Raw genomic sequence first — 25,861 nt, forward strand, 5'->3', positions numbered from 1 at the left:
GGCGACTGTCATTCGCTGAGAGCTGGATGCTGTTGCAGACGCTGCTGCTGACGCTGTGCGGCGCTGACCTGGATCTCTATACCCCGGAGCACTGGCGCTTCGCCGCGCATGAGGCCGCTGCTTACCTCACGGGCTCTGGCATACGCCCGGTGCATTCCGCTTTATTTTCTGGCGCTGTGCGCGATCTTGTAATGACAGATGGTCGCTGTGTTTATCCTATTGCAAAGGAGCACCAGTAATCCTGCCAGGGTCTGGCGAAGTAAGAACGCATTTTTATGTGTTCCTCCGTCTCAATGTGTTTTGCCTGCTGCGCATGCAGTCACTGGATGGCTTGGACGAGCACATCCCTGCACCAACAGAGAAGCAGAGAGACATTTCCTCTGGCCGCCATGCCGCTGCTACCATACTCCCGAACGCGGCCGCGCAGCTGCGGCAGGCGCATGCAGGACAGCGCTCGCTGGGGGCTGACTCAGACGAGTCACCGCAGGCCGGCCGCGCCGCAGCGGCAACCGCAGTGCTGCCGAGGTCGGATGAGGGACCGGACATGTTCGACTCTGGGGACGCATCAATGGATGCTGAGGCGCTTGAGGAGGCCTATGGACCGTGGTGGGAAGACTTTGTCCAGGTGACCTCCCGTGCCAAGCAACAGTGTGAGTGTACAGGAGACGCATAGCACAGGCATTTAGGGCCGTTGTATGAAAAATTCCATGGACCATCCGTGCACACTTTCTTGGCAAATATTTGCCGCTATTTCTGTCCATCATACTGTGCTGAAATGCCTTTTTCCTGGTTGAGTACCTTGAAGGAACGGGAGTATGACACTACAAATTAATCAAGCTCTGCAAAGACTATGGTTTTGCTGAGTGTCGCAAGAGCACATGCTTGGAGGGCATGTCAGCAGTCGGGTAGATTGATGTGCCTGACCTCTGGACAGTCATTTCCATCCTCTACCTTGTATCCTCTGCCTACTGTCAGCTCATAAGTGTTTGTTTGAAAGCAGTCAGGAGGCCTACGATTGCATGTGCGCACCTTCTCATAAGAATTTGTTTGAAAGCAGTCGGGAGGCTTGCCACTGCATGTGCGCGCCCGGGCCCGGGTTCGCGGCCGCGCGGCGCCGGGGCGGCCGCCCGGCCGGCGGCTGGCGGTGGTGCGCTGGCTGGAGACGCAGCGGCAGCTCTGGGCGGAGCAGCGCCTGTCGCAGTCGCAGCTGCGCTACATGGCTCTGCTTGGTGCGTGATTGCTACCTGCTGATTGCTCCCCTGAGTAGCTATTTTTTTTCACAGTGTCCTTTTCTGAGCCCCCTTCAGCTCTTCTGGGCAGATGAGCTCTGCCCTGGTTGTCTTAGGGGCTGCACGCTGAATCAGCTTGGTGCTTCCAAGGTAGTGCATGCAATGGGTTTCTTCGTCCTGGCCTCCCTTGACCAGGGCCGCACTTCCTGCAATTTTATACGACATCCTGTGCAAACGTAATACTGGATAGTCCTCATCCCTTGTATCTTGTCTCCTGGCCCCTAGGCGGGGGATGCTGCACACCTCTGGCTGTAAAGGAGGATGTCATGTCAGCAGGCTAGGTTAGTGGTCAACATGAAAGATCTGTCCAGCACAAATTGGTGCATGCCTGCTGCTGCATAATTATATCCTAGATTCCTAGGGACTGGAAAACTTGTGATTTCAGCTTTGGATGTTGCTGTGCAGGCATCACTTGGATCCTGAGCGACGAGGCTGTGCACATGCGCAAGGCGGCATGGGAGGCGCGCCTGGAGCAGCTGGCAGCGCTCAAGCAGCGCACCCGTGAGGCCGCTGTAAATGCGCACACCCACTCCGAGTCCCTCCACGACTGGCTTGAGCACCAGAAAGCCCTGCTGGCGATAGGTGCGTCCAACAAACGTTGTTCCTGCTGCAGTGCACTGTGCGTCTGCAGGGTGACTGCGTGTAGAGGCTGCCACATGACGCACTTCTTCCTGGATGGCCGAACCCAAGTGAGATCCCGTCTGACCGTGGGCACCATGAAACATCAAGTGACTGCAATTTCTGCTGTAAAATTTTGCCGGTCAACAACACTGTCTACCACTGGTTATGGCACCCAGCGTCTCTGCGCCTGTTGCAGAAGGTCGGGGTTGCTCGGTGCCCACAACAAGTTTGGTCTCTCTTGAATTCGGCATATGGCATCGACTCATGCCCTGCTCGGCCAGCAGAATTGGACTTGATTCTGGCCAGGAAATTGGGGTTCGTACATGACTGTATGTAATGAAGTATGACTACCATTATGTAATTATAACTTGTGATGTTATTTGTTGTAGACTGGCTGTCGCTTGAGAGGGAACGCGAGCTGACAGCGCTGGGAGTTGACTGGCGGCCGGACCGGGGCGCGGCCGAGCGCGAGTGGGACGAGCGGCTGACTCAGCTTCTGGCCTTCCGCCGCCAGCACCACCACCTGCAGGTGCGAGGGAAGCTTCCCTATTGCTGACACCTGAACTAAAAGAGAGAGTGCAAGAGAGCGAGGAGTGGGAGGGCCAAGTTAGGAGAGTCTGTGATTATAACTGCATCTTTTCGCCTGTGCTTTCCGTGGACCTTGCAGTGCCCAAAGCGCCCCAATGGTCAAATCTTCAGCAGACTGTGTTGATGAGTGACACGAGCAGTGAGGGTTTGAAGCGTATAATATAGTGTGCTTGAGAAGAGTGAGGCTTACTGTTCAATTCTATGGGGCGCAGGTGACAAGAAAATGGGAGCATGCGCCGGACTTGGCAGCCTGGCTGCAGCAGCTGCGTGCCAGGTGGCAAGATGGGCAGCTGCTGTCCTCTCAGATCAGCCAGCTGTTGGCACTGGGCGTAGAGCCCTTGTCTGCGAGGTGCCAATGATTGGCGCTGTATTTGCAAATTGTGCTATGTATGAGTCGCTCTGCGTCTTTCCTTCTTTTGTGGCCAGTGCAAGGATATTTCCGTTGGAATGACGAGTAGATAATAAAGAGGACTGTGGGAAGAGTGTAAGCGAGGAACAAGAATATTGCTTGAACCCTGAGCTTTGGCTGGCAGCATTGTATGGTTGCATCGCAATTTTGGCTGGATTCAGCCATGCGGATTATATTGAAGTAATGCGGGAATTGGTAATTGCTGAGCATGTAACTGACATTTGTGCCGCTCTGCGCCAGTGGCCGCCACTTAGTGGCGGTTTCAAACCGAGAAGGTTAAGGTGCCCTGCATGCATGCGAGCACAAACATGAGGTATTGCATGTACAGTGTGTGCCTGCTTCTTCACCACGGCAGTTTCGTGCTAAGTTGGAAGTCTGCAGATTTAGGAGAAGGAAGGAAGGAAGGAAGATTACATCACTCCAGCCGCCTAGGGCTGATTGGATGAACTGGCAGCATCCAAATAATCAAAACAATCCATCACAAAATGTGCAACACCAACAATGTCCAACTGCCACATGAATTGCTGCATCGGCACAATGGCTGCACCAAACAGCCCAGGATATCTGTCCCGAACAGATTGCAAGGCAGGGCACTCAAACACAAGGTGGCGCTCATCCCCAATAACCTGGAGATCCTCATGTAGATATCCTGGTCTGCAATATTATCCCGCCAAAAGCATGGGGCGTCATTGGGATCAGGGGAATCAATATTCATCCTGATTATGAAGCAATTACTTAAGTAAAGATCTCTATTTGGCAACAGGATCTCTATTGGAGATCTACGAAACAGAGCAAACTTCAATCCCTGATGGGCCCATCGCCGTAACACACGTGAACTGATCCTTGCGCATTGTTCCCCGATCTGCAGCGATGTGCCGCTGAAACCGATTCAGTTATGTGCCCCAGCGAACTTTACTAGCCCAGTCGCCACCCGATGCAGAAGGCTTCCATGCAACACCATTCGACGCTGTCCAAGGCCTGGACATCCAGTGCAGATGAAGCTGATCCCGTGCTGTGCGTCGCATCCAGCCCCTCGAGGGCCTGGCTCGCCGTGGCCACCAGCCAGTTCATCTCGATACATTCGTGCGACACCCTCGGCATACCCACGCGCCGCCTCAAGCCCAATTCAGGATCGTGCACAGCCTTGTGCTTCAGCCATGATTCGGAGACATTGTTATCCGTGAGTTCTGCTGTGCTGGGCCTCTGGAGCGTGGTTTCTGGGGAGCAGACGGCTCAGACTGTTTTGGACGGTGACCTGACCCAGCCTCGTGAGCCAGGCGACGATACAGCGCAGCAAAGTGTTCTCGTCACAGTCAGCAGGCACTGCAGCGAAGACCGATTTGCCGTTGGTATTGACAGGTCATTTCCCAAACAGCCCCATCCATTTGGCAGTGATTCACAAGAACCCTGATGCCCCCGTCGTACAGAAGCACGCTTCAAAGTTGATGTAGAGGACGGCGCGCCTTGTGTATATTGATTGCTCGTGCCGATGCAGTGCCAGCCGCGTGCTGGCGGGGCTTCTTAGCTGCCCCCTTCCACGAAAGTGCACTGTCACCTGGTACCTTTTGTGTAAAAGTAGGTCTACAGATAAGCCGCGCTGCATCGGGTGCGCAGCGAACACCAAATTGCATACCGCATCTCACCAGATTGCGTGCTGCAGGAATCTCCTCGTGCTGGACTTGGACGGCAAAGTGACCTGCAAGTTCGGCCCGTTTGAGTCTGCCATCAGTGGACTGGAGTGGGGACCCCTTGATCATTTGTACATCGACCTCGCGACGAGGCTGCTGACGACCTCCTGCGACGAAAGCCAGCCCCTGCTCGAACTGCACGCAGAGCCCAGCACAGCACTGCTTGTGTCCACCAAGGCATCCTTCCTGGCGCTGGGGGTGGCATCTTCCGCCTCTGGGTTCCAGGTGATCTGCAGGCCCTCTGTGCTTCAGTTGCTCATTAAATATTTCAACTTGGAGTCGAGTTACACACGCATGACAGTCTCTGTGTTCAACATGCAGTATATATACTGGGCCTCGGTTTCCTGAAACACCGCTTCGATTATGGTATCTGTACGTATATGGTTGCTTCATCCTGCACCTGGCAGCAATGTCAGGGCTCCTTTAGTACAGGCCTGTGAAATAAATGGGTGCATGCATGTGACCAGGTGCATGTGTGGAAGCTGGCGAGCAAATCAGACACCGAGAGCCAGTGCGAGGAGGGCAGCAGCACTAGCAGCACCATCATGAAGGGTGTCATCACCCTCAATGACTACGAGTCTGAGGTGTGCTGCATGTCCTCCCACATGCATGCTCTCCTCCCATGTGTAAAAGTCTGTCACAAATACCGGTGCCTTGTGACTGCTGCGCATGGGTTATGTTGTTGTATACTGGAGCGTCCCGTGCGAAGGGAATGGGGCATGTGCAGGTGACATGCATGGCATGGGATGAGAGGGAACGATACATTGCAACTAGTGATGGCGCTGAGGCCACCATCTGGTCAGTCCTTGCCCCCTGCAGGCACATGCCAGCAAGATGATGACTCGAGCTTTCTGTAATAGTTCTGTTATAAAGATTGATGAGCTGCTTAGAAATTTGCCGAACGCGTCTGCATCGCATGACTACAGAGGGAATTTGTGGTGCACCTTTTGAGGTTGCATTCTGCTCCAAATTCTCAGTTGATCTGTAAGTTTGCTAGGACCTCATAGTGACTTCATGGGCCCACAATGTATGGGGGGTTAGTGGAGGGCTGAAAGGGGCTGAAAGGGTCACTTGCATGCGCATGACAAAGGACAAAAGATGTGGGCATGCATGTGCAGGGACATTGCTGAGGCTCAGGAGGGGCACAGCGTGATGAGCGTGGTGTGCTGTGGGCACAGCCCCAAGTCCAGGATCGAGCACATGGCATTCCAGCCCGACGGCTCCTTCCTGGTGTGGCCCCTGTGCTCAGTCCCTGGCAATTGTTTTTTGTCCTTGCCAGCCCTACTCTATTAAAATGTGAACATGCTGTGAGATAAATACGTGGTTCTTGCTTTGTGGTAAGAGAGCCAGAGTACCCGTGACATGTTTCCCTACCCCAAGGAATAGAGCTTCTTGCGGTTTGGATTGAGTACCTCCCGTCATATAAAGCTGGGAAGTTGAACTTGCCCCGGACACTTGGGAGTTTTCTGCTCTCAGACGATGACCTCTTGACAGATGAGATAAGCTTTCATGTCCAAATCATCACATAGCATAATCTGGGGAGATGAAGGAATTTCTGAGGTTGTGCTGGTGGCAGGCGACTGTGGGCAGCGATGGGCGCGTGCTGCTGTTCGACTCGTCGCTGTTTATGGGCGGCGCCGGGGGAGTAATCAGTCCCGCCGCTGCACAGCAGATCTCATCGCCAGGGTCAGCCATCGTGGGCCTTGAGTGGCTGTCAGGTGAGCAATGCTTGGTGTTTGTGTCTCAAATGAAGTGAAGGAGAGGTGGCACTGCATATTGTGAGGGTGTCTGGTCAAGTGAGGCCCTGAGCAAAATGTCAGGTGCCAGGCAATCAGAGAGGGTTCTGATCTGCCCTATTTTTTTGGTTTCATGAGACCTGATGTGGATAGGACCTCAATGAGATGAGACTGAGGGTGTGACCACTCAAGATCTGACCATGATTTGTCGGATTGGTCCACCCACCCCTTCATGATTGGGCATCCTATAGAGCCGGTGTCCATGCCCTAGAGGTGATTTTGGACTCCCTTGGCATGTCATCATTCGTGGGAGTGATGCATGCATGCATGCTCCGTGGACTCTTTGTCATTGAAGACAATTACGCACGAGCACACATATGAACAAAACTTGGGCTCTTGTCAAGGACCCTGGCGATTTTGAGAACCAATGAGCACTACACATGGCATCACACTCTTTCGCATGCGCAGGAGGTAAGATTCTGGCGGCGACGTCAGATGGAGTCATCACAGCACTGCAGCTGAGCGCGTCCGACACTGAATCTGAAAGGGATCAGACGCCGCCCCCGATTGGAGTCCCTTCTTCAGTGTCCACTCCGCCTCCCCTGCCGCCCACCACTCCCACTCAGGCTGCTCTGCTTCACCTGGAGGGAACGCCCCAGGCTGCCAAGAAGAGGCCCCTGCCAGGCCCTGTGCTGCTGGATGAAGATGTGGAGGATACCACTGGCCAGGTGGGACCAGTCACTGCTTCCATGTGGCATTTTGCTGGAACGTGATTCTCATGTCAGGATGTAATGGCAAGATTGACACTTCTCTTTACCAATCATATCATTGCATTTTGGCAAGAGAGTTCTGTCAATGCACAGCTTCCCTTTAGACCATTCCTTCTTGTTGCCATTGCAATCCCCTTCAGCAACACAAAAGCAAGACTGAACAGAGAAGGTCGGCATTTCCTGCATGCATGTGTTTGAAGGTAGCCCTCTTCTATGCAGGGAAAGGCAGCAGGCAAAGCAGTGCTCAACGGACCCAAGCTGGAGATCAAGACTGATTCAGAGGGGACACCGGTGCTGGAGGCTACAGAGGGCCTGCATGGTGACGAGCGCACCAAGAGCTGCAACCTCTCTCCCCTCACGCCCAAGTGTGCTTCTTACCTACTTGATTTCAATAGTCCATCGGGCTGCAGAATGGAAGGTGCTGCCTGTCATTGTGCATGAAAGATTGTGCAACCATCGTGCAAGGTCGGTGCGCTTTCAAATATTGCTGTCATGATATCAAAGTATGTATGTAATGAGAAGCTTGTGGGTCCCAGACACTGCTTATTGAACGATGGGTCACCGTCACAAGGAATGCAGCATGTGCATCAGATATTCCGACGGCTCTGCACAGGTTCACTCCGAACGCCAACCGCTTCCCTGGCACCAAGGATAGCAAGGACACCGGGAGCGTGACATCAGACACCGGCCTCGCCCTGTACGACAGCCTGTCTTCCCTGTCTCCCCAGGTGTGTGCCCTGGGCCTTCGAATAAAGCATGTTGCAGCTTCCTTGTGGCCTGGTTCTTTTGAGATGACATGTGTACAACATTGCCTGTCGGACATGAGGCGTCCAAAGAAGGGTGTTTTCAAACATAGCTGGTCTCAGCTGACGTATAAAAATGGTTCTCTGGAGGCAGAGCAGCTTCAAATGCAGAGGGAAATTGTCATCTGCATGCTGCACGGACTTTATGCATGCCGCAGTCGCAGCCACCTTGTTGAGGCCCTAATCCTTCTGCACCCCGCGCTGCAGCAGGGGTCAGTGGAGGTCGAGTCCGCCTCGAGTGCACCCAAGCCGCCTGCTGAGCTGACTCAGCTGCGCACTGCAAGCTCGCCAGTCCCCACCGCCCAGGCAACAGCCGCCAACCGCCCGGTGCGTGCTCTACACCTACCACTGTCTTGCACATGCCAGGTTCAGCTTGAAACCCTTTCACTGAAAGCACAAGGCCTGTACCCGCGAGTCTGCGGAAGGTATTTTGGCTTCTGCCATGTGCGTCTGCATGCAGCGCAGAAGCCCGACAACCTCGGGCAGATTTGGGGTGTCGAAAATACAGGGGCCAGACAGTGTATGCCTTGGATGAATGCACTTCTGATATTTAGACACAAGTGAATGGACACAAAGCTTTCTCAAGAGGTTACTTGCCATGCATGACATTTCTGACCAGTTTGCGGAGCCTTATCCTAGGGATTTTTGTTGATCCTCATGTGCGCTTCAGCCGAAGCTGCGTGTGGAGACCTTTGCCAACCAGCAGTCGCCCAAGACCTCCTACAACAGGACATCCGAGAACGGCGGCTATGCCGGACCCCGCCGCACCTACTCACAGGACAGGTCTGCTGCATCCAAATCTTCTTTACTCCCCTTGAACATCTGTCTCGACATCCAATTCATCACTGCCTTATTATGCTGCAGACTCGTTTGTACAGTGTGCAGCTCCCACTCAATGCAGAGAGGATCTGCTTTAATCCAGGTACTGAACATGGTCGCATATGTGATTGTGCTGAGTTCATTGTGTTGGTTCTGGATCCCATAAGGCATCCTACTTAGATCATTCATGGCAGATTTCGCACCACACAGGCTTGCCAGATGTGAAGGTGACTATGGTGATCAGGCATCATACTTGGATCACTCATGGCACATTTTGCTTCACACAGGCTCAAGCTTGCCAGATAGTGATTTCAGTCAAGGTAAGCAAGAAAACGTGTTCTCTGCTCCCCCCAATGCAGGTGACTATGATGCCTAAATTATCATTGTTCTTGATGCGATGCAGCTATCCGGCGTATGGGAGGAGCCAGTCCTGGATGGAGCCTGCCCAGCGTCAGGGCAGTGGCGGGTTGCAGCACCATGACCGCTCCAGCAGTATCAGCAAGGTCCCACCCCGCTCTGGTGCGCCACACCCCGGATGCATTTACTTCTGGCATTCTGATCTACAGTCAATATGTATCTGGGCTGCTTGATCTTTCTCTTTACCTGGCATGCCTGCACATGGGTCCCAGCATAGCTGCTGTATGTGAAGTAGTTGCGCATCATCATATGCACACGTGTCCTCTCGCACACCAAGCAGTTCTGTTTGGTCACAAGTCACTCCTGCAACTATAGAGGGCAACATTAACAGATCTTCTTTTGCCTTCTGTTAGGACAAGAGCATTCCAATTCCAGTGCAGTCATTTGACATTCCTGTAGGCCCTGTAATCGCATATCCAGAAAGGCAGAATGTGCAGTCACGCTACATGCAGGAACCAGCTGGTGACTTGGTTTGCTTCAGAAAAATCCTGAGCTGTTTTAAAAGTCTCCAAGGTAGAAAAGGAAGTGTGCCAGATCTGAGCAGGTGCATGCATGTGGTGCAGGGAGCCAGGGGGATGCGCCGCCGCGCACGAGCGCGCTGTCGCCGGGGCTGCTGCAGCACATCCAGGCAGTCAAGGACAACCCGCAGCCGCTGCAGCACTCCCACCGCTCAGACCTCGCCGGCTGGGGGCCCGGGCCGCTCTCCCCCATGCCCGCCTCTGCCCCCAACCACCAAGTGCAGGTCTGCAACATACCCCGTGCATCCCTCTCTCGTGGCGTGTTGCGCCTTTTGATTGTGCTGCACACGCTGCTTTGCGATAATTGCGGATCCATCCACCTGTGAGGATCAGCAGAAGTGCGACAAAGGGTTGTGGGGTAGACAGATAATTGATGAGAAATTGTGTCTGCCCTGATTGCGCTTGCCAGCTGCCATGTGAGTTCCCATTTTGACCCTTTATCCCCATAAAACTCAGTTGGAGTCGATCGTGGCCACTGATGTCATGTGATGTTCCCTTTGCGCAGTACATGATGCCGTTTGGGCAGCAGATGGGCGGCGGCCAGATGGCGCCGGTGTTTGTGCCCGCGCATGGGCCGCCCTCCTACGGATACTACCCCTTCATGGGCCCCCAGCCGATGATCCACACCGCGCCACCCCCGGGGGGACCCTCCTCTCCCAGCCAGCCAGGTGCGCATGCTTCCTTGTATGCTGTGTGTCCGCTCGCGCTTTGTTCTGCTACCCTAGTGGTATCTTGCTTCTTCAAGGCAGAGCATGTCAAGGGCAAACATTTCCGCCATCCTAGGTAAGAATAGATTCCCACTCTTAATTGCCCGCCTGCAAGGAAGCCTGAGGGTTAGCTTGCTGTTGTCATGGGGTGTGCATAAAAAATGAACCAGCTGAGGAGTTCACAAAACCTTTATCACCAGCCTGAGGATTATGGGTCTGTTCAAGTTTGGAACAATCTGCAAGCCCCCAGCCCGTGTTGAGGCAGCATACTGCCCTGCAGATGAGGCATCAGGCTGAAAATGTTTGCACTGGGACAAATGTGCAGGGACGCCGAGCGGGCGCGTGCGCGGGCCGGCGCCGCCGCCGGTGCCGCCGCCGCAGAGCCCCATGCGCGCAGGCGTTCCCTCCGACTTTGGCGCCCCCCGCCCTGTGCCGGCCGGGCCAATGATGTTCGTGCCGGCTGGCGCGCAGCCCCCGCAGGTGCGCGCTGCAGCGCATTAGTGTACTCGCGGTTGTTGCCTGCTGCAGGGGGGCAGTGTGAGTGCTTGTATGGTCTGTTGGCAGTGTCTTGCGCAAAGAATCACAGTATCCAGGGTGGTCCAATTCTGTCCAGTTGGCATGTCCTCTGTTGGGCCGGGACTTTGGGCCGGGACTTCGGCACCCTGGATTTGGACATGAGCAATGGTAACATAGTATTTTGTCAAACCAGTGCATTTCCTCTTGAGGGGTTTGTAGGGACTATCATCGCAGAGTTCTGGCTACTATCACGCCCCCTCAAGTTGGATTGGCATGACAGATGTTGTGCATATTCCACTTGTGGAGAGAACGTGACAGTGACGAGAACAGGTTGTGCGCCACAATCATGCCTTTCACTGGGAATTGGAATATGAAGCATGCTCTGAACATTGCTGTGCATGTGTTCACAGGGCTGGGCTCCGGTGATGGTCCCCCCTCCCGGCTGGATGGGCATGTATGGGCAGCCACCCTTCATGCACCCCGCGCCGCAGATGGCGCCGCCGCAGATGGCGCCGCCGCAGGAGATGGGCGAGGACACCTTCGATCAGATGCCGCCATTCGCCACCCCCTTCAACGACGACTCAGGTGCGGCATTTGTGCATACAAGAAGTGCACGTCAACCACATTTAGGAAAGCGCCGTACATGATAAACCCTACTTGGTGTGGCGTGATACTTCTCCCGGGATTCATGCCTCTTTGCCGAGCTTCTTCACATCAACGTTTTCACTACTGTTGATATGCGTGATAACTGTGGCATGATCATCTGGCGAGGTATTGTGCCACTGGCAGAAGCATATGCATACAGACGCTGGTCAAGATGCATCGGATGGGGGATTTTTTTTTTGGGAACTAGTTTTTGCGTATAAGGTATTTTGCGATGTTGAAGCTCCAGCTCGCCAGCATGTGTTTCTGGTCTCAAGATCTCAGCATTTGCATCCGTCTGCTAGGAAGCCAATTCTGACTATCCATCTAGTATACTTACCCGCCACAGCAGCTACTGCCTTCATCTTTGGATTGAGCTTTGAGGCCACTGCATGGTATACTCTCTTGCCAGTAGATATCAGCGCTGTTCCCCGGTCATTCTGCTAGGTTTCGCCCATTACTTCATTTACCACGTATCTTGCATGCAATTGAGTGCTGAGGAGTTTGCCATTGTGTCTTCCATCGCAGTGGGCATCAGCGCAAATCCGCAGGTGCGCTGGGCGGCCGGCTACCGCTCGGCGCCGGCTAACCTCTCGCGCGACCAGCTGATGCGCGGCGGCGGTTACTACTCCAAGCAGCCCTCCGCGCGCGTGTTCAACGGCGTTCCCCGCCCCAACCCGCCGCCCAACAACACCTCCCCAGGTCAGCGCTGGCCTCGCGTAGTAATTTGCACCCTGCCTGCTGCTATTCTCAAGATGGTGAGAAGCGCTCTGTGCACTTGCCTGATCTCTTCCGTGCGCAGATTGCTTCCGCATCCTGGACATGGCCGTAGCATATCCAAAGTGGTGTGGCTTGTTTTGTGTGGCTGCCGCGCTCCTGTGCTCTTGCCAGATTGTGCCCATTATGGCATTCACTCTGGCTTTCGCCGGCTACGACATGCACGTTTGTTGTAGGGCTCTTCAAAATATCCAACGAGACTGCCCGTGAAATTATCTTTGCGGTTACCAGGTGACCAGTGGCTTGCTTAGGCCTGCAAGGGTAATTGACATGCATTGCTCTGCACCCTCAGCCAGGACTCCCATATTAGCCAATATACCTTGACGCTGATGTGGCAACTGTTGCAGCGAGCCACGTGGGCAAGGGTGAGGGCGGCGGCTCCAACTCGGTGAGCGATGCCGGCTCCACGGGCGACAACTGCTCTGCAAGCGGCGACAAGGCGCCCCCCACCCCGACCAGGAGCTCCTTCAGCTGCGCCTCCCCCTCCTTCGCGAACGGCTTTGCCAAACCCATCTTCTCCGCGGTGCGAACCCTTGTCCTTTCCCTTGGGCAAGCTCGGCCCTCATTCCCTGCAGACGATGGCAATATTTGCCGCGATGAGGCTCGCATTGCTTATATCCGTTGGATTGGCAGGTGGCATGCATCGTCATGGCAAATGTAATCATTGGCAGACCTTTATTATAAGTAATAGAGTCTCGCCTCGGATTTGTGTGCAGTTCTTGCTGTGCTGAGGCACAATGCCTGCCAGCATAATTTCATGCTGACGCACGTGCTGCATGGGGCAGGGCGGCCTGCTGATGAGTGACGGCCTGGGAGGAGAGGCGCCGCACCCAGTGACCACGCTGTACGTGGGCAACCTGCCATCCGCAGTGGACGAGTACACGCTCATGACCAGCTTCCAGTTTTTCGGCCAGATCACCAACATCCAGGTGCGCCACTTATTCCTCTTTCGATTTTTAGTCTCCTGGGAATGTCTTGCTTCCCAGAGCGTGGGGAATAAGTTGCTGGTACGAGTATGTCTCTGGCAGCTGCGGCGCTTAAGGAGGAAGAGGGCGTGCGGGTTGTCATCTTTGGCATGGAATGCCACTGGCACTGGGACAACTTCAATGGTTGGCACCATTTCTTGGGCGACGGCTTCAACGTACATAGTGGAGAGTCCTCATGCCACGAAGGATGAGACTCTACCCAGGTCTTGAGCTTGTTGCAAAATGTTGTCCCATTCAAAGTTGTCCCTGCGCCAGTGGCAATGTTCCACACCAACGGAAAATCACCAGTACCGAGCCAGCTTCCCCTGCATGTGTTCTCGTCCTCAGCGCCCTCCCGACAAAATGACCGATAGCTTGTTGCCGGTATTTGCTACCTTAATGCCGCATTCACACGGGTCACCAGGCATACAAGAACGTCAATGTCTGCTGCTACAGCAGAACCAGCAATTGCTCAGGGTGGGGCTGCAGGAAGGCCTCAGGCGTTGGAAATACTTCCTTATGTGGGTATTCTCCGGTGCGCGCAGGTGATCCGCGACAAGAACTCTGCGCAGTCGCGCGGGTTTGCGTTCGTCACGTTCGCGCATCCGCAGGCGGCCACCAACGCGCAGTCCTACATGAACGGCATGACTCTCTACGGCGCATTCGGCGGCCGCTCCATTCGCGTGGGCCCCTCCAATCGCGCATCCTCCCTTGCCGAGGAGTGAGCACGCCTCCTCCTGATTATAAACCCTGCCGGGAGGCCCTGTGCCGTTCGTTCCTCACCCCTGCGGCAGGGGTGTACGGGGGACATGCGCTAGGTTTCCCTGAAGGCAGGGTGGCGGGGAAGAGGGGGCCATAACGTTTGGAGAGGATTGAGAGGAGGGTATCACAAGCTTGAGCCGCCTGGGTGGGCTGGGCTGTCCCACTAGGGAATTCGCTGTCAGCACAGCCGGGAAGGATGAGAATCAACTGGGCAATGTATAAGAGCACTTTCATCTCCAGACTAGTCTGCGCATCTAGTCTCCACGACGGTGTCCTCACACCGGAAAAGCAGCAGGATCCAGTGGCGGAAGGTAGAATGATTTTCCTCGGAAGTTGTGAAGCTGGGTTGGTTCTTCTCCAGAGTCGTGCGAGTGGGCTGGTCTCAATATCGTGCCAAGCTATCACCTCGCATGGGGCATCGCACAAGGACTGCACCCAAAACAGCCAGGGAGCATGAAGCGCACCGAGAGCTGCGGAAAATCGCGCGCACAAAGATACGCGGCACGTCTGGAGCTCTGCTTCTGCGCGGACGTCCCTGCCAAGCTTTGGGCTGTGTCAGCATTCAGAAACTTGTGGCGAGCGCATTCCAGAGAGCGAGACTGTGTGCCGGGTCAGCCTTAAATGGACACGCATTATGTCGGAGAGGCAATAGCAAGTGGCCTACATACAGACCAGCAAGCGCATGCCTGTAGGACTTGCCCTGAAAGGCCTGAATGAAGGATACGAGGGAGCTCTCAGCGTGAGGTACCCTCCAGGCCGCACCGGAGAAGATGTCCATTCAAAACGTGTGGTTTCGCAAGGCATTCTTCCGCTGAGAGGGGTCCTATCGAGTTGGGCTTCAAGTAGTTGCTGGCAAGGCTGTAGATGATCTTCAGAAGGCGCAGATGTTGGTTCTTTCACTTTGATTTTCCTGAGGCCACACCGTCAACATATGGCGGCAAGACATCCCATGCCTGTCAATGCTGCACTGTGGCTGGGCACCACAGAATTGCAGCTGGGCAGGCTGGCGGATTTGGGCAGACTCTTTTTGACAGCTTTGCGCAAGCCTTCAAGTGCCTGCACGGAGTTGTCGATCAGACGTGACAGGCTTTACCTGTCAGTTGATCTCCAGGGAAATGACTCGGTTGATGTTTTTCTCTTCCATGCGAGTTGCAGAAGGGTCGCGGCCAGGCATCGTTTGCTGCGGGGCCTCAAATTTTGAAGGTGATGACTTCTCCGGATTTTGCAGGGACTCTCTAGTTCTGTGTGGCATTTGTCCGGCCGCCACGCGGTCTGAGGGGGGGGTCAGTGTCAGTGAGCTGTGCCCCCTGCGGGGTGCAGTGTGGGTCGTGCCATGCAATGCAAAATGGCGTGCTGCAACAGCAGGTTGGCCTCCTAAGAGAAGCTGAGAGAGCTCTAGGAGAGAGATCTTGAGCTTACTGTAGTCAAGCCAGCCATCTCAACGTTCACGCTGCAACAATCCAGCATTTCGTGGCAAGGCCATTTCGTGGGAGGGAAGAAGCGGCTGGATGCCAGACAGAAAGAGATGGCACGCATGCTTCGCAGAAGAACTGTGTAGAGGGTAGGAGTATGCAGCAGTGATGCTTGAGAATGTCTGTGCCCATCCCATCAATTGGGAGGAGGCAGGACACCTACCGGTAGTCTGGTTGTTGCTGATCTTAACGGCATGATGTTTGAACCTGCCGAGGGATCCTTTGCCTGCGTCCATGCGCACAACCGCACATAAAGGGTCACAGAAATGGGGAGTTTTTGGGGCTCAGACAGGGCCCTGCTGTCCATCTCTGGTTGAGGGACTTACTTTCCCAGACCTGTGAAGTTGGGGTGACGACTCAGGTTGCATCGCATTGTATTCCATTGGATTGGGGTGTGTATTTCTAGTTGCTGTATCAGTGCTAGGTGTGTACCAATTGTTGTGTAGGAGTTTTGATCATGTGCATCGTGATTTTGTTGGAGACCACTTGCTGTCTTGTGGATGAGGTCTTTCTATTGCTTGCTTGATCCTGCTGCTTGCTTTCATGCCATTGATACCTCTAGATCTTTTTCTTGCGTGCAGATGCCGTTCCTTTCTTTTTTGCATTGCATCATGGGCTGCATCGAGGCGTTGGCAAGCGTGCGGAGATTGTGCACATGGAGAAGGGTCTATTGAATTTGCGAGTTAACACTATGTAAGGGGAGTTGGCTATGATGGCTAAACAGATCTTGATGGTGACCGGCGGTCACTGACCGCATCAACAACTGTACAAAACCATGCAATCATGTGTGCCATAATGGCGAGAGCCCAGAGGTCTGTGAACCCTGCTTAGACGACAATGCTCTGGACACAGTTCGGACAGATCTCTAGAGTCAGGATCTTGGCAAACACGCTCAAATGATTTCATCATTGCCAAAAAGCTCATTGAGGAAGGGAAAGGCGCCATTTGCCATGCACTCGCACACCGTCGAACTGAAAACAACTGCTGCAAACATGGTATACAGCGCTGCTAGCATATCCAGCAGACATCCTAGCAAGAGTCCCACTCTAGAATTTGGCCAAACGCCCAACCAATGTGCTTCAATGGTCATGATCTCATGTCTCAGAAGCACCAGAAACCAAGAACTGCACCTTCTGCGACAGGGGTACTGATCAGGGATAGAGATCAATGCAAACAGCTCACATGCATTATGAGAGGTCCTTTCACACACATACAAACACACAACCACACACACAAATCTTTCATGAGACAGTGACGCCTTCAATGACCTCATATCCTTCCTGTAGCTTTGCTGCATAATCTTTAAACACAATTCACAACAGCTCATCAACAGTGCCCAATCCACGAATTCGCCATCACGTTTGCACCAGAAGCCACAGCCTGACTCAAAAACACAGGAGGACTCCTCATACACATAAGTGCTGCTTCACCAGCTTTCTTCTCACATGGCCCCTATCAGCTGACAGCCGTGCAGGCCAGCTGCAAGGTTTGAATAGCAGCCATCCGAGCAAGTCAGCCCTGGTCCAAGGTGAGAGGAATCTGACAGGGAGGATGCTCAGGCCTTGGCTGCTCGCAGGCGCTCGTCCACGTCCTTCCAGTTGATGATCTTCCAGATGTTCTTCAGGTACTCTGGGCGCAGGTTGTTGTACTGCTTGTAGTAGGCATGCTCCCACACATCCACCCCCAGCACTGGCACCAGCCCCTGCAAACCAATCACAGCCTGCTCTGCCATGGATACTGGAGAGAGTTAGTAAATCCATCACATCCCTTCTCAAGTACCTGTCTCTACCATTATCACACGCTTGTTTTCCTGCCAAGAGGTTTGGTGCGTCCTGCAGTTGAAGGCTGCTACAATCCTACCCCTTGTCGCGCTCGCCAGATCCAAGCTAGACCGAAGCAAACGTGGGCATGGGGCTCAGCACAATACCGCCCCCGGCGGGCCGGAGCCTAAAGGCCATCTCTACCATGAACACTACAGAGAGCGTCTGTGTCTGCCTGTTTTGTGGCTAGCATATCCATCTCAGCCTGCTCAAGCACCCATCTCTGCCATTTAAGACCAAAGGGAGCCATTTTTTGTTCTTCTTCGGTGGTTGGCAGACAGCAGCAGCAGTGCCTTTTGGCGTATGGGATGAATTAAGGGCATGTGTTGGCGATGACTGATCCCAGGAGCACAAGTATGTCTGCAAGGAGATTCTGATGACTGATTGCAGGGGAAACGATATCTGCACAAAGAAGCAAAATTGCATGGAGAGGGCTGTGTCGGTGCAAACCTGGGTGACAAGGGGGTCCTGGTTTGGTGTGCTGGCATACACCAGCTTGTCATGCTCCTTGCTGTAACCCAGCCAGCCCCAGCCAGACCCCTGCCCCACATGCATGCATGTCAGCCATGCAATTTACCAATGTTCAATGTTCACACTCTTACTCCTGCACTGATCGCTTCATGACTAAGATACTGCCACCATCATGAAAGCCTCATGGGAAACAGCTAGTTAATGCTGTACTCCTGCACTGCTCGCTTCATGACTAAGGTGGTGTCACCAACGAGACCATCAAAGCTTCATGGGACACAGATACTTAAAAGTGTACTCGTGTACTGCTTGCTTCATGACTAAGACGGTGTCACCAATACTAGAGCTTCATGAAGCACAACAGAACACAGGCCTCAATCTGCTCTCATGGGCTTGCCATGCAGAGAAAGACACAGGTGTCTCATGACACAGTGCCTGCTGTAGACAGGGCACGCAGGCTTACCTGAATGGCAGCAGTCTTTGCATTGAACATGGGGATGAGCTTGTCGAGGGACCCAAAGTCGGCCTCAATCTGTTTTGCGATCTCGCCGCTTGGAGGCTCAAAGTCCTGCAGCATCGCCAGTCTTGCTGTCAGAAAACCAGCAATCCATGAATTCTACGGTGAAAACTATTGGCAAAATAAGACCTTCAGAGTGACTGGAAGCTGTAGGCATTCAAGGCTTGAGGGTGGACTATCCTCTTACCTCGGGAGGAGTCAGATTCTTCCAGAAAATGGTGTGGTTGACATGACCTGTGCGGCAACATATAAAAGAAATTTCTTGACTGATGATAAGCGGAAGTGCTCTCTCGTGGGCAAGATTAAGTATGCACGCATGAAATCATGCAGCATGTCAAGACGACATCATACCTCCACCGTTGAACTTGATGGCGCTCTGCAGCTGAACAATCTTCTCAACGTCCTTCTTCTCCTCAGCCTGCAAGCAATCAGCATATCCTCGTCATTTTGGGTGATAAGGACCGGCATGACCTCACCTAGAGCTTGAAGGATACAGCAATACTGTGCTTTCTTGCGCACAAGGTATTGCCGCAGACAGGAATAGAAAGCATGCCCACAGTCTGCACCTCCTTGAATTGCTTGTAGGCTGTGTTGTAGCCATTCACGTAGGCCTGATGATGTTTGCTGTGGTGCAGCTCCATGATCTCACCGCTGATGATTGGCTCCAAAGCACTGCGGAATGACTATTTTACATTACTTTTTACACCTTAAACATTGAGGCCCTTTATATCAAGTCGTACTTCTGCTTCTACCTAGCCAAAGAACAATTTTCGAAGCTTATGTAAAGCAAAACAGCGTTCCAAGGGCGATGGACCTGTGTCTTACTGCTATCCACCTTCATGACACCGTGCTCTGCCAGACGTACAGTACCGAAAACTGTACCACCAAATGCCGAACTCATATCACCTGTACGAGTAGGGGAGCTCAGGAAGCTGCACAGTGGCCTGTGTGGCCATCGATCTGCTCGTGCCCATGCTCCATGGAGCAACACCGCAGACGCGTCCAATGCTTCTCGAGGCTGTCAGCTTGAGAGCCATCCTGGCGAGATCCCTTATTACAATAATTGGTGAGCCTCGATCAAAGCTTTGCGCACATATCAGATTCAGGTTCCAAGGGATGAGTAATTCATGGTGTGATGAGGTAACCATGCATGGATCTTTCGAATCCTCAACAACAGCTCTTCCGCCTGAGGAGGAGTAATTCGTCTGAGTTCAGGCCCTGAACTTCAGGGTAACTTTCCTTTATTTCTTTTCATTGGACGCAATAACTTATAGAAGGCAGAGATTGCATCCAAGTGCACGTCACTGTAACAGACACTGCCAACTTTCTAACCTATTTCATGTGCTAGCGAATTCGAGCAATAAGAATTTGAGCCTCAACAGTTGCAAAAATAAGCTCATAAACGGCAGTTTCATAAGAATTTGTTGGCCAAATGGGGCCTTTCCTCAATGTCACGAATATCTGTAAACTTCTAGACATCTCTGGCCAGCATCTTATATAAAAAAAGGTGGTGGGCATACACAGAAGTGCTCTATGGAATAACATGGCTTACAATGCATTCGGCGAGAATAGGTGCGCCCAAGACGCAACTACTAGAATGCAGAGTCTCAGACTATTGCCAGCTTCCATGGGACACTGACTGACCGTTACCCGTTGCGCAGGTTTACTATTACAAATCTTTATTTGTACGGCATTGGCATACGAATGGCCGTACCTAAGCCCTGACGAGGCACCCAGCCCAGTGCCAGGTAGGTCAACTCACAACATGGCCCACACTGTCACTGCCCTTCTCAGAGGTCCAGGAGACTGATGGATTCATCTACAGGGGGAGTCATCCTAGAGGCGGAAGACTACACTTTTATAGATGCCGATGTCCACCTGTTGGCTTTCTATAACCAGGAGTATCTGGAGGTGGGCTCCTGCCCCTCCACTGAAAACTCCAATGGCATCTCTCGCAGAACTTGCATTAATGTTCAATCCTAGATCTGGCAGACCTTTCCCGGGATTGAGAAGATTGTTGCACACAGGGTGCTCTGAATGAGGAGGGAGATGCTGTCAAAGCGCACATTGATGACACCCTGCACCAGGGTGGTCAGGCAGCACTGCAAACCATCAGCCTGCCTACAATTCTTGTGCCAGGTCTGCTGATGCTATGCTCGCAACAAGCTCTAGCAACCCTTCCTGCATCATGCAAGCTATGCTGTCTGCCGCAAGGCAAGAGCCTTTTGAATGATATAACCTCTTGCCATGTTCTCATGCAGGGATTGAGACAACTGCCCCACCAAATCAGATACAGCCACCTCCAAGCGAAGGTACGGATATTCAATGGGGCTACCCCTTGCCCGCATAAAATTTGTTTGCAAGCATACACATGTCAGTAGGAAAGAAGAGGCAGATGTTCCCGAGTGCGTCAACTTTTCAGGGGCTCTCAAGACCGATGTGATTGCCTGCTCAATCAGGAGGAGACGCAAAGAGAAAGAAGACAACAAAGCGTCCAAAGAAGACCACAAAGCCTCCAAAGAAGACCAAGAAGCCAGCAAAGCCTGCGCCCCCGCCGCCTAAAAAGCCAAAATCACCGCCGCCCCCGCCCCCCAAGAAAAAGAAGCCGCCCCCGCCCCCTCCTCAAAGGTTTGTCACAGCTCCTACAGTTGTATCATCTCTCATTGGTGCAGCCTGCTTCTTGCTGGAACAGACCCATATGCCATGCTCTTTTTCTCTTCTGGGAGACAGGCATGCCTGGAATGCAGCTCGAGATGATCTAGAGTTCTACTACCAGACCTTCCTCTATGCTGATTTCTGGCAAGAACCTGCGCCCATATGAGTGTTAAGTACAGATGATACGCTTTTTCTAGCTTCTAGCACAATGCCAGTCGATACAGGGAGGTTGACCGTTATTGGCCTGGCGTGCTGTGCTTGTGCAGGTCCCCCCGGCCACCACCACCACCGCCTCCCCGACCCCCACCACCGCCACCGCCCCGTCCGCCACCGCCGCCGCCTCCGGTCCCCCTCCCACCGCCACCTCCACCACCGCCGGTCCCCCGGCCGCCCTCGCCTCCGCCACCGCCGCCACCAACGTCCCCACCGCCACCACCGCCACCCGTTGGTAAGCCCCTCATAAGCACTCTATTATCATGACCGTAGAGAACAGCTGCAGGCCCGTGACAGGGTCACTACAGCTTGTCACGTCCTGGTGCATGCACACAGGCACACCTGCTCTGATGTCAAGCACACCAGGCGTGACCTCTAGTCGACCAGTAACAACTTCTAGCAGACCACCTGTTGCTTCAACACCGAGAGTGCCTTTGAGCACGCCTGCTGTCACAACAACCGCCCCTGCTGGTAGGGAGATTTTGGTGCTTAGAGGCAAATTGTGCAGGCTTTTTCTAGAGCAATAGATCATGTGCATGAACCATCTGCACATGTGGCCCTTTCCACACGATTCATTCCTCAAGCTCACCAGGGAATAGATACACTCGTGTAAGGACTGGGAGCCAGGCGAAGGAACACCGATCTCCGCCCTGACATTATCACTGACCTAGATCATGGCAATGCATTAATCTGGCCCGCTCACTGAAAACGGCGTCCTGACAGATGCTCTGTTGCTGCAGCAAAGCCTTGCAGCCTGGCCTTGTTTGCCTCAGCGGCAGGCGCCAACACTGGTCCGGTTATCCCCGTCGGACCATTTGCATTCCCGGGCTGGTTGTACGACATCAATTCCCCCAGCACCGGGGTGAGCGCAGATACCATGGCACGCTCTTTAAATCTCCTTGAACCTTCTCAGTCTCTTTGCTATGGTCCATGTAAAACCTTGCCTTCCTTGGATTGGAGACTTAGGAATTGGGTATCATCTGTTTTATACAAAGACGCTGCAGTGCCAGCATTGCCAGCAGCAAAGTTGCCTATGTGCCATGTTTTGTGTCATGTGTGGGAGATCTCCTGATGTGGCATGCTGGCGCAGAACCAATTCCCCCGAGCCATCTACCGCAGCCTGGATTCTGTGGTCATCGGTGTGGCGCCAGCAGGCGCGCTACTTCCATTTGAATTCCAAATGATATTTACCAGTCCTGTACCCCTGCCATGACTCACTGGCTGTCACAGTTCACCATTAGGCATGCACTCCTCCCTGATCTTCAGGTAATCAAAGTCTGCTTATTTGCTCGTATGTCCAGTCTAGCAAACATTTGAAGCCACAGTTGCTGTTAAAGCTGGGCATCGGCACTGCACCATCTCTCCCCAAAGCAGTGTCCAAACAGAGGGCCTTTCCTAAAGAGGAGGGGGATCATTGATGGGAGATATTGACTCTTCTCTGCGCATGCAGGCGGCGTGAGGTTCTGTGGGCTGGCTCTCTCCAGCTATTCAGTTGAAGGTAGTGCCACAGTAACTGGCACCATGGCCAATGGAGTAGCGCCTACACCCAGAACAGCAATCCTCCCCCCTTATCCTCAAGTGCTGACTCTGCTGATGGACGACACCTGGCAGGCAGTGACTGGGATCACCATCACCACTGCAGGCCTGCGGGGTGTCAGCCTGTGGGGGCTGTACTACTACCCATGACCCCCTTTATATACTGCAGCAGCAGGTAGTAAGTTGTACCCCCTGAGTGCATTTTCAGGGGGCTCTGTGTCTGTCAGATACAGAGGTCCCTCGACATTTCGCACCCACTCTTTCTCCAATGTAAGGTTCCTTTTTCTTTCCTGGTTAAGGAGAGCCGCACATTGGATGCAGGGTTTTTTTACCTTTCTGCTCCTGCACCCAAGGTGCAGGGCTGATAGAGAGCACACGCCAGACACTGCGCTGTCTGTTGCTGGAAACAATAATTGGACAAACATTGGTTGTGCCGGAATGGCAAAACAGGGCAGCCTGACTGGATATAAGGCATGAGGGATAATGCACCAAGGGAGGCTTGGACGCTCTGTTGTGAGAGCAGCGCACAAGAGGGTGTCTGAAATAAAGCAAGGCCAGTTTAGTTTCTCAAAGTTGCTTATTGGATGCTGGTTGAAGTAGCATGCAGTATGTCTTCTAGCCGACACTGCACACAGTGTGATCTCCTGACTTATTGAAGCAGTGCTCCAGGTTCGTATTGTCCAAACTTAGAAATAAGTAAGTGTACAGTAGTTTTCTCACACTCGTAGGCCTTGAGTTGACCATGTCTTCACAGTGCATGTGACATGTGTCCACTCTTTAAATGTTCTGTGAGTAAGATGCCGGCCCAGGGATGTGTCCTCAATACAGGCACATCTCAGCTGAGCTGGAAAATAATGGTGTCGAGGCAACTCAGTCTGCAAGTACAATTGCATGCTGACCACGCGTTGAAGAGTGGTTGAGGATACCCTTTTGTTGGCTCAATGCAGTACATTGTTCGACTTGACTTGCAATGGGTGACCTGTGACATGTCATCTCAAGGAGGATAGTAAGATGCCAAGGAATTGTCATGGACAGCAGCTTCAGAGGAAATGTATGCTGTGAGTGCAAATTTCTCAATGGTGATTGTGGTGACAGCGTATATCTCAAATGGCTGTATGGTGTGATGCATGAAAGACAAAGATGACCGCGCTGTGCTTTGGTCAGCTGCGCAGCATGCAGTAGCGTCCTGTGCGCATGCCTGTCTTGGGCTGGTTATGCCTTTCTCCAAAGATGTGGATGAAGCACGCCATGCCATACTTTCTCATTGTCTATTACACGTGTTGGTGAATGACAACGCACAGTGGTATCCTTCGTTTCAAAATAATATATCCAATGATTACAGGCAAGGAGCTCCCTCGAGGGCAGGACACAGATCTGCACATCCAGCCTTCTAGGACCACATGCAGACGCTCCCAAAATTGACAGCCCACTACTGTGGCCAGAACATCACGGCAGGAATCCGCATTCAACAAATGGTCGCAAGAGCTGATGAAATAGAACCGCTGAAAGTGCCAGAGATGAACCACCAATCATCTCTGCATGATCTCTGAGACAAATGTCTGCTGCACTCATGCCATCAGGCCACATCCTGGGATGTGCAGCCATTTCAAAGGCACTTCACAGCAACCCGGAGATGCAGCTATGCTGGGCCGGGCACTTCGCGCCAGTGGCCATCGCCGTGTGCTTCAGGGTGCAGGTGGAGTTGGAGTTGTCTGCCTGGTTGATCGCCTGCAGTCATGCACGCCAGCAAAAATATCAGCCACACTGCAGACTGCTGCAGGCTACAATTGCGGTGATTGCCAGGACCTGTGATCAGCAGCACGATTGACATGCAAGCTCTGTGCTGTCTGTTTGCAGGTGTCAGATTGAGGGGGCTAAAGCATGCTTACCAGGGTGAAGCCGATGCAGGACTTGGCTCCATTGTCAGCAATGTATTTCTGCAGCGCATCAGCACAAGTCAGCATTTTCTGTTCAGCGTTGACATCATGTACATGGTGGTGACTGCAGCAGTGTTGCATGCGACACAAGAAATCTGCAGAGGCATGCAGTCATGTCAGGACCAGGCAGCAATGTACCTGGCAGATGGCGCAGCAGGCAGGTGGGCCCCACTTGTTAATCTGGCCGTCATTCTGCAGTGTGACTGCGGTGATGTCCTCGCCTGTCCACACCCACTGCAAGACACGTGCCAGTGCAGAAATTATTAAGCGCTGCTCTGCAACTATAGAGCATAAAATTCAATTGATGCACAGGCTGCAAGACATGGCAGCATGCAGCTTCATGATGAGCCTTGCCTGGGGTCCAAGAAAGCGGCCCACAGTGCAGCGCTGGCCTGCACATGCACACAGAAAGCAAATCATCTCATGCATGCGCAGCACACTCCTTTGCAAGAAGAGAAGGAAACCAGACTGCTTGCGAGGGGAAGGGATATTGTCCTTGAGTAGTCACCTGGAGGGTACTGGGGGCATCCTGCACAGCACAAGGATGCAGTGAGCCATGATGAGGGAGAGTTCATGAATCTTGACTTTTCAGCAGCATCTTTCATCTATAAGCCATTCTGCAGAATAGTCTGCACGAGGCTATGTACATCTTGGAAAAAGTGAGGAGCTCGAGCCATCAAGCCACTGCTTCAGATCGAGTGTGGCTGCTCCCAGCAAGCAGGAGCAGTAGAGCACACCTTCGGTGCCAGGGTACATCAGGAAGAGCACAGTCAGCGCTGCAGCGAGGCAGATCACGGTGGTCGAGCGAGCCATTGAGAAGATACCTGCGTTGTCACCAAGTAGCAAATGCGCTGAGAAGCCAAATTACATTACTGAAGCTTTCAGACCTGATGGCTGCGCAGGAACATCGGTATGAGCTACTGTAATATTTTGTGCGCCGCAAAGCGTGGCGTAAAGCAGCACGGAAGGCGCAGGAGCAGTCCAAGGGCTCCCGGCAAACAGCAAGATGGTGATCAAGGCAGCGCCCGCGCGCTCGCCAAAGCGATGAGCGATGCGGTGGCTCAGGAACAAGGTCACTGATTCAATCGTGAAGCTTCAAGTACAACAAGTGACACCGGTGAGCGCTGTGCTTCCCGACGCGATGAGAGCAACAGCGACGTCAGGCAGAGGACGAGCTGCACCGCACCTTGCTTGGAGCGATGAGCGAAGCCGGAGA

At 53.2% G+C, this 25,861-nt stretch overlaps 4 protein-coding genes across 4 annotated transcripts; 3 read left to right on the forward strand and 1 right to left on the reverse strand.

The window, feature by feature from the left end:
• Positions 1 to 2,410: 2,410 nt before the first annotated feature.
• On the forward strand, positions 2,411 to 3,137 carry COCSUDRAFT_54162 (hypothetical protein). The gene is made up of 2 exons (XM_005645704.1): positions 2,411 to 2,439; positions 2,711 to 3,137. Exon 2 carries the CDS (start codon positions 2,722 to 2,724, stop codon positions 2,947 to 2,949), a length of 228 nt encoding a protein of 75 aa, XP_005645761.1. The 5' UTR covers positions 2,411 to 2,439; positions 2,711 to 2,721; the 3' UTR covers positions 2,950 to 3,137.
• A 704-nt stretch (positions 3,138 to 3,841) lies between these two features.
• COCSUDRAFT_57128 (hypothetical protein) lies at positions 3,842 to 13,990 on the forward strand (the record flags this gene model as incomplete). The annotated part of the gene is made up of 21 exons (XM_005645705.1): positions 3,842 to 4,041; positions 4,568 to 4,820; positions 5,063 to 5,179; positions 5,323 to 5,393; positions 5,714 to 5,825; positions 6,172 to 6,313; positions 6,800 to 7,059; positions 7,321 to 7,466; positions 7,715 to 7,829; positions 8,115 to 8,231; positions 8,575 to 8,687; positions 9,127 to 9,242; positions 9,704 to 9,882; positions 10,164 to 10,326; positions 10,691 to 10,845; positions 11,292 to 11,466; positions 12,052 to 12,225; positions 12,648 to 12,823; positions 13,086 to 13,229; positions 13,343 to 13,441; positions 13,811 to 13,990. The coding sequence occupies 21 exons, from the start codon at positions 3,842 to 3,844 to the stop codon at positions 13,988 to 13,990; spliced, it is 3,207 nt and encodes a 1,068-aa protein (XP_005645762.1).
• A 2,174-nt stretch (positions 13,991 to 16,164) lies between these two features.
• Positions 16,165 to 19,260, reverse strand: COCSUDRAFT_30346 (superoxide dismutase [Mn]; the record flags this gene model as incomplete). Its single annotated transcript, XM_005645706.1, has 7 exons — positions 16,165 to 17,201; positions 17,770 to 17,859; positions 18,251 to 18,355; positions 18,492 to 18,538; positions 18,656 to 18,722; positions 18,871 to 18,976; positions 19,211 to 19,260. The coding sequence occupies 7 exons, from the start codon at positions 19,258 to 19,260 to the stop codon at positions 17,055 to 17,057; spliced, it is 612 nt and encodes a 203-aa protein (XP_005645763.1). The 3' UTR covers positions 16,165 to 17,054.
• Positions 19,261 to 19,857: 597 nt separating this feature from the next.
• On the forward strand, positions 19,858 to 22,858 carry COCSUDRAFT_57130 (hypothetical protein; the record flags this gene model as incomplete). Its single annotated transcript, XM_005645707.1, has 8 exons — positions 19,858 to 19,876; positions 20,130 to 20,215; positions 20,332 to 20,443; positions 20,764 to 20,936; positions 21,226 to 21,403; positions 21,913 to 22,034; positions 22,263 to 22,311; positions 22,623 to 22,858. The coding sequence occupies 8 exons, from the start codon at positions 19,858 to 19,860 to the stop codon at positions 22,856 to 22,858; spliced, it is 975 nt and encodes a 324-aa protein (XP_005645764.1).
• Positions 22,859 to 25,861: the final 3,003 nt, after the last annotated feature.

This window comes from Coccomyxa subellipsoidea (genome assembly GCF_000258705.1).
Source record: "Coccomyxa subellipsoidea C-169, whole genome shotgun sequence".
NCBI lineage: Eukaryota > Viridiplantae > Chlorophyta > Trebouxiophyceae > Coccomyxaceae > Coccomyxa > Coccomyxa subellipsoidea.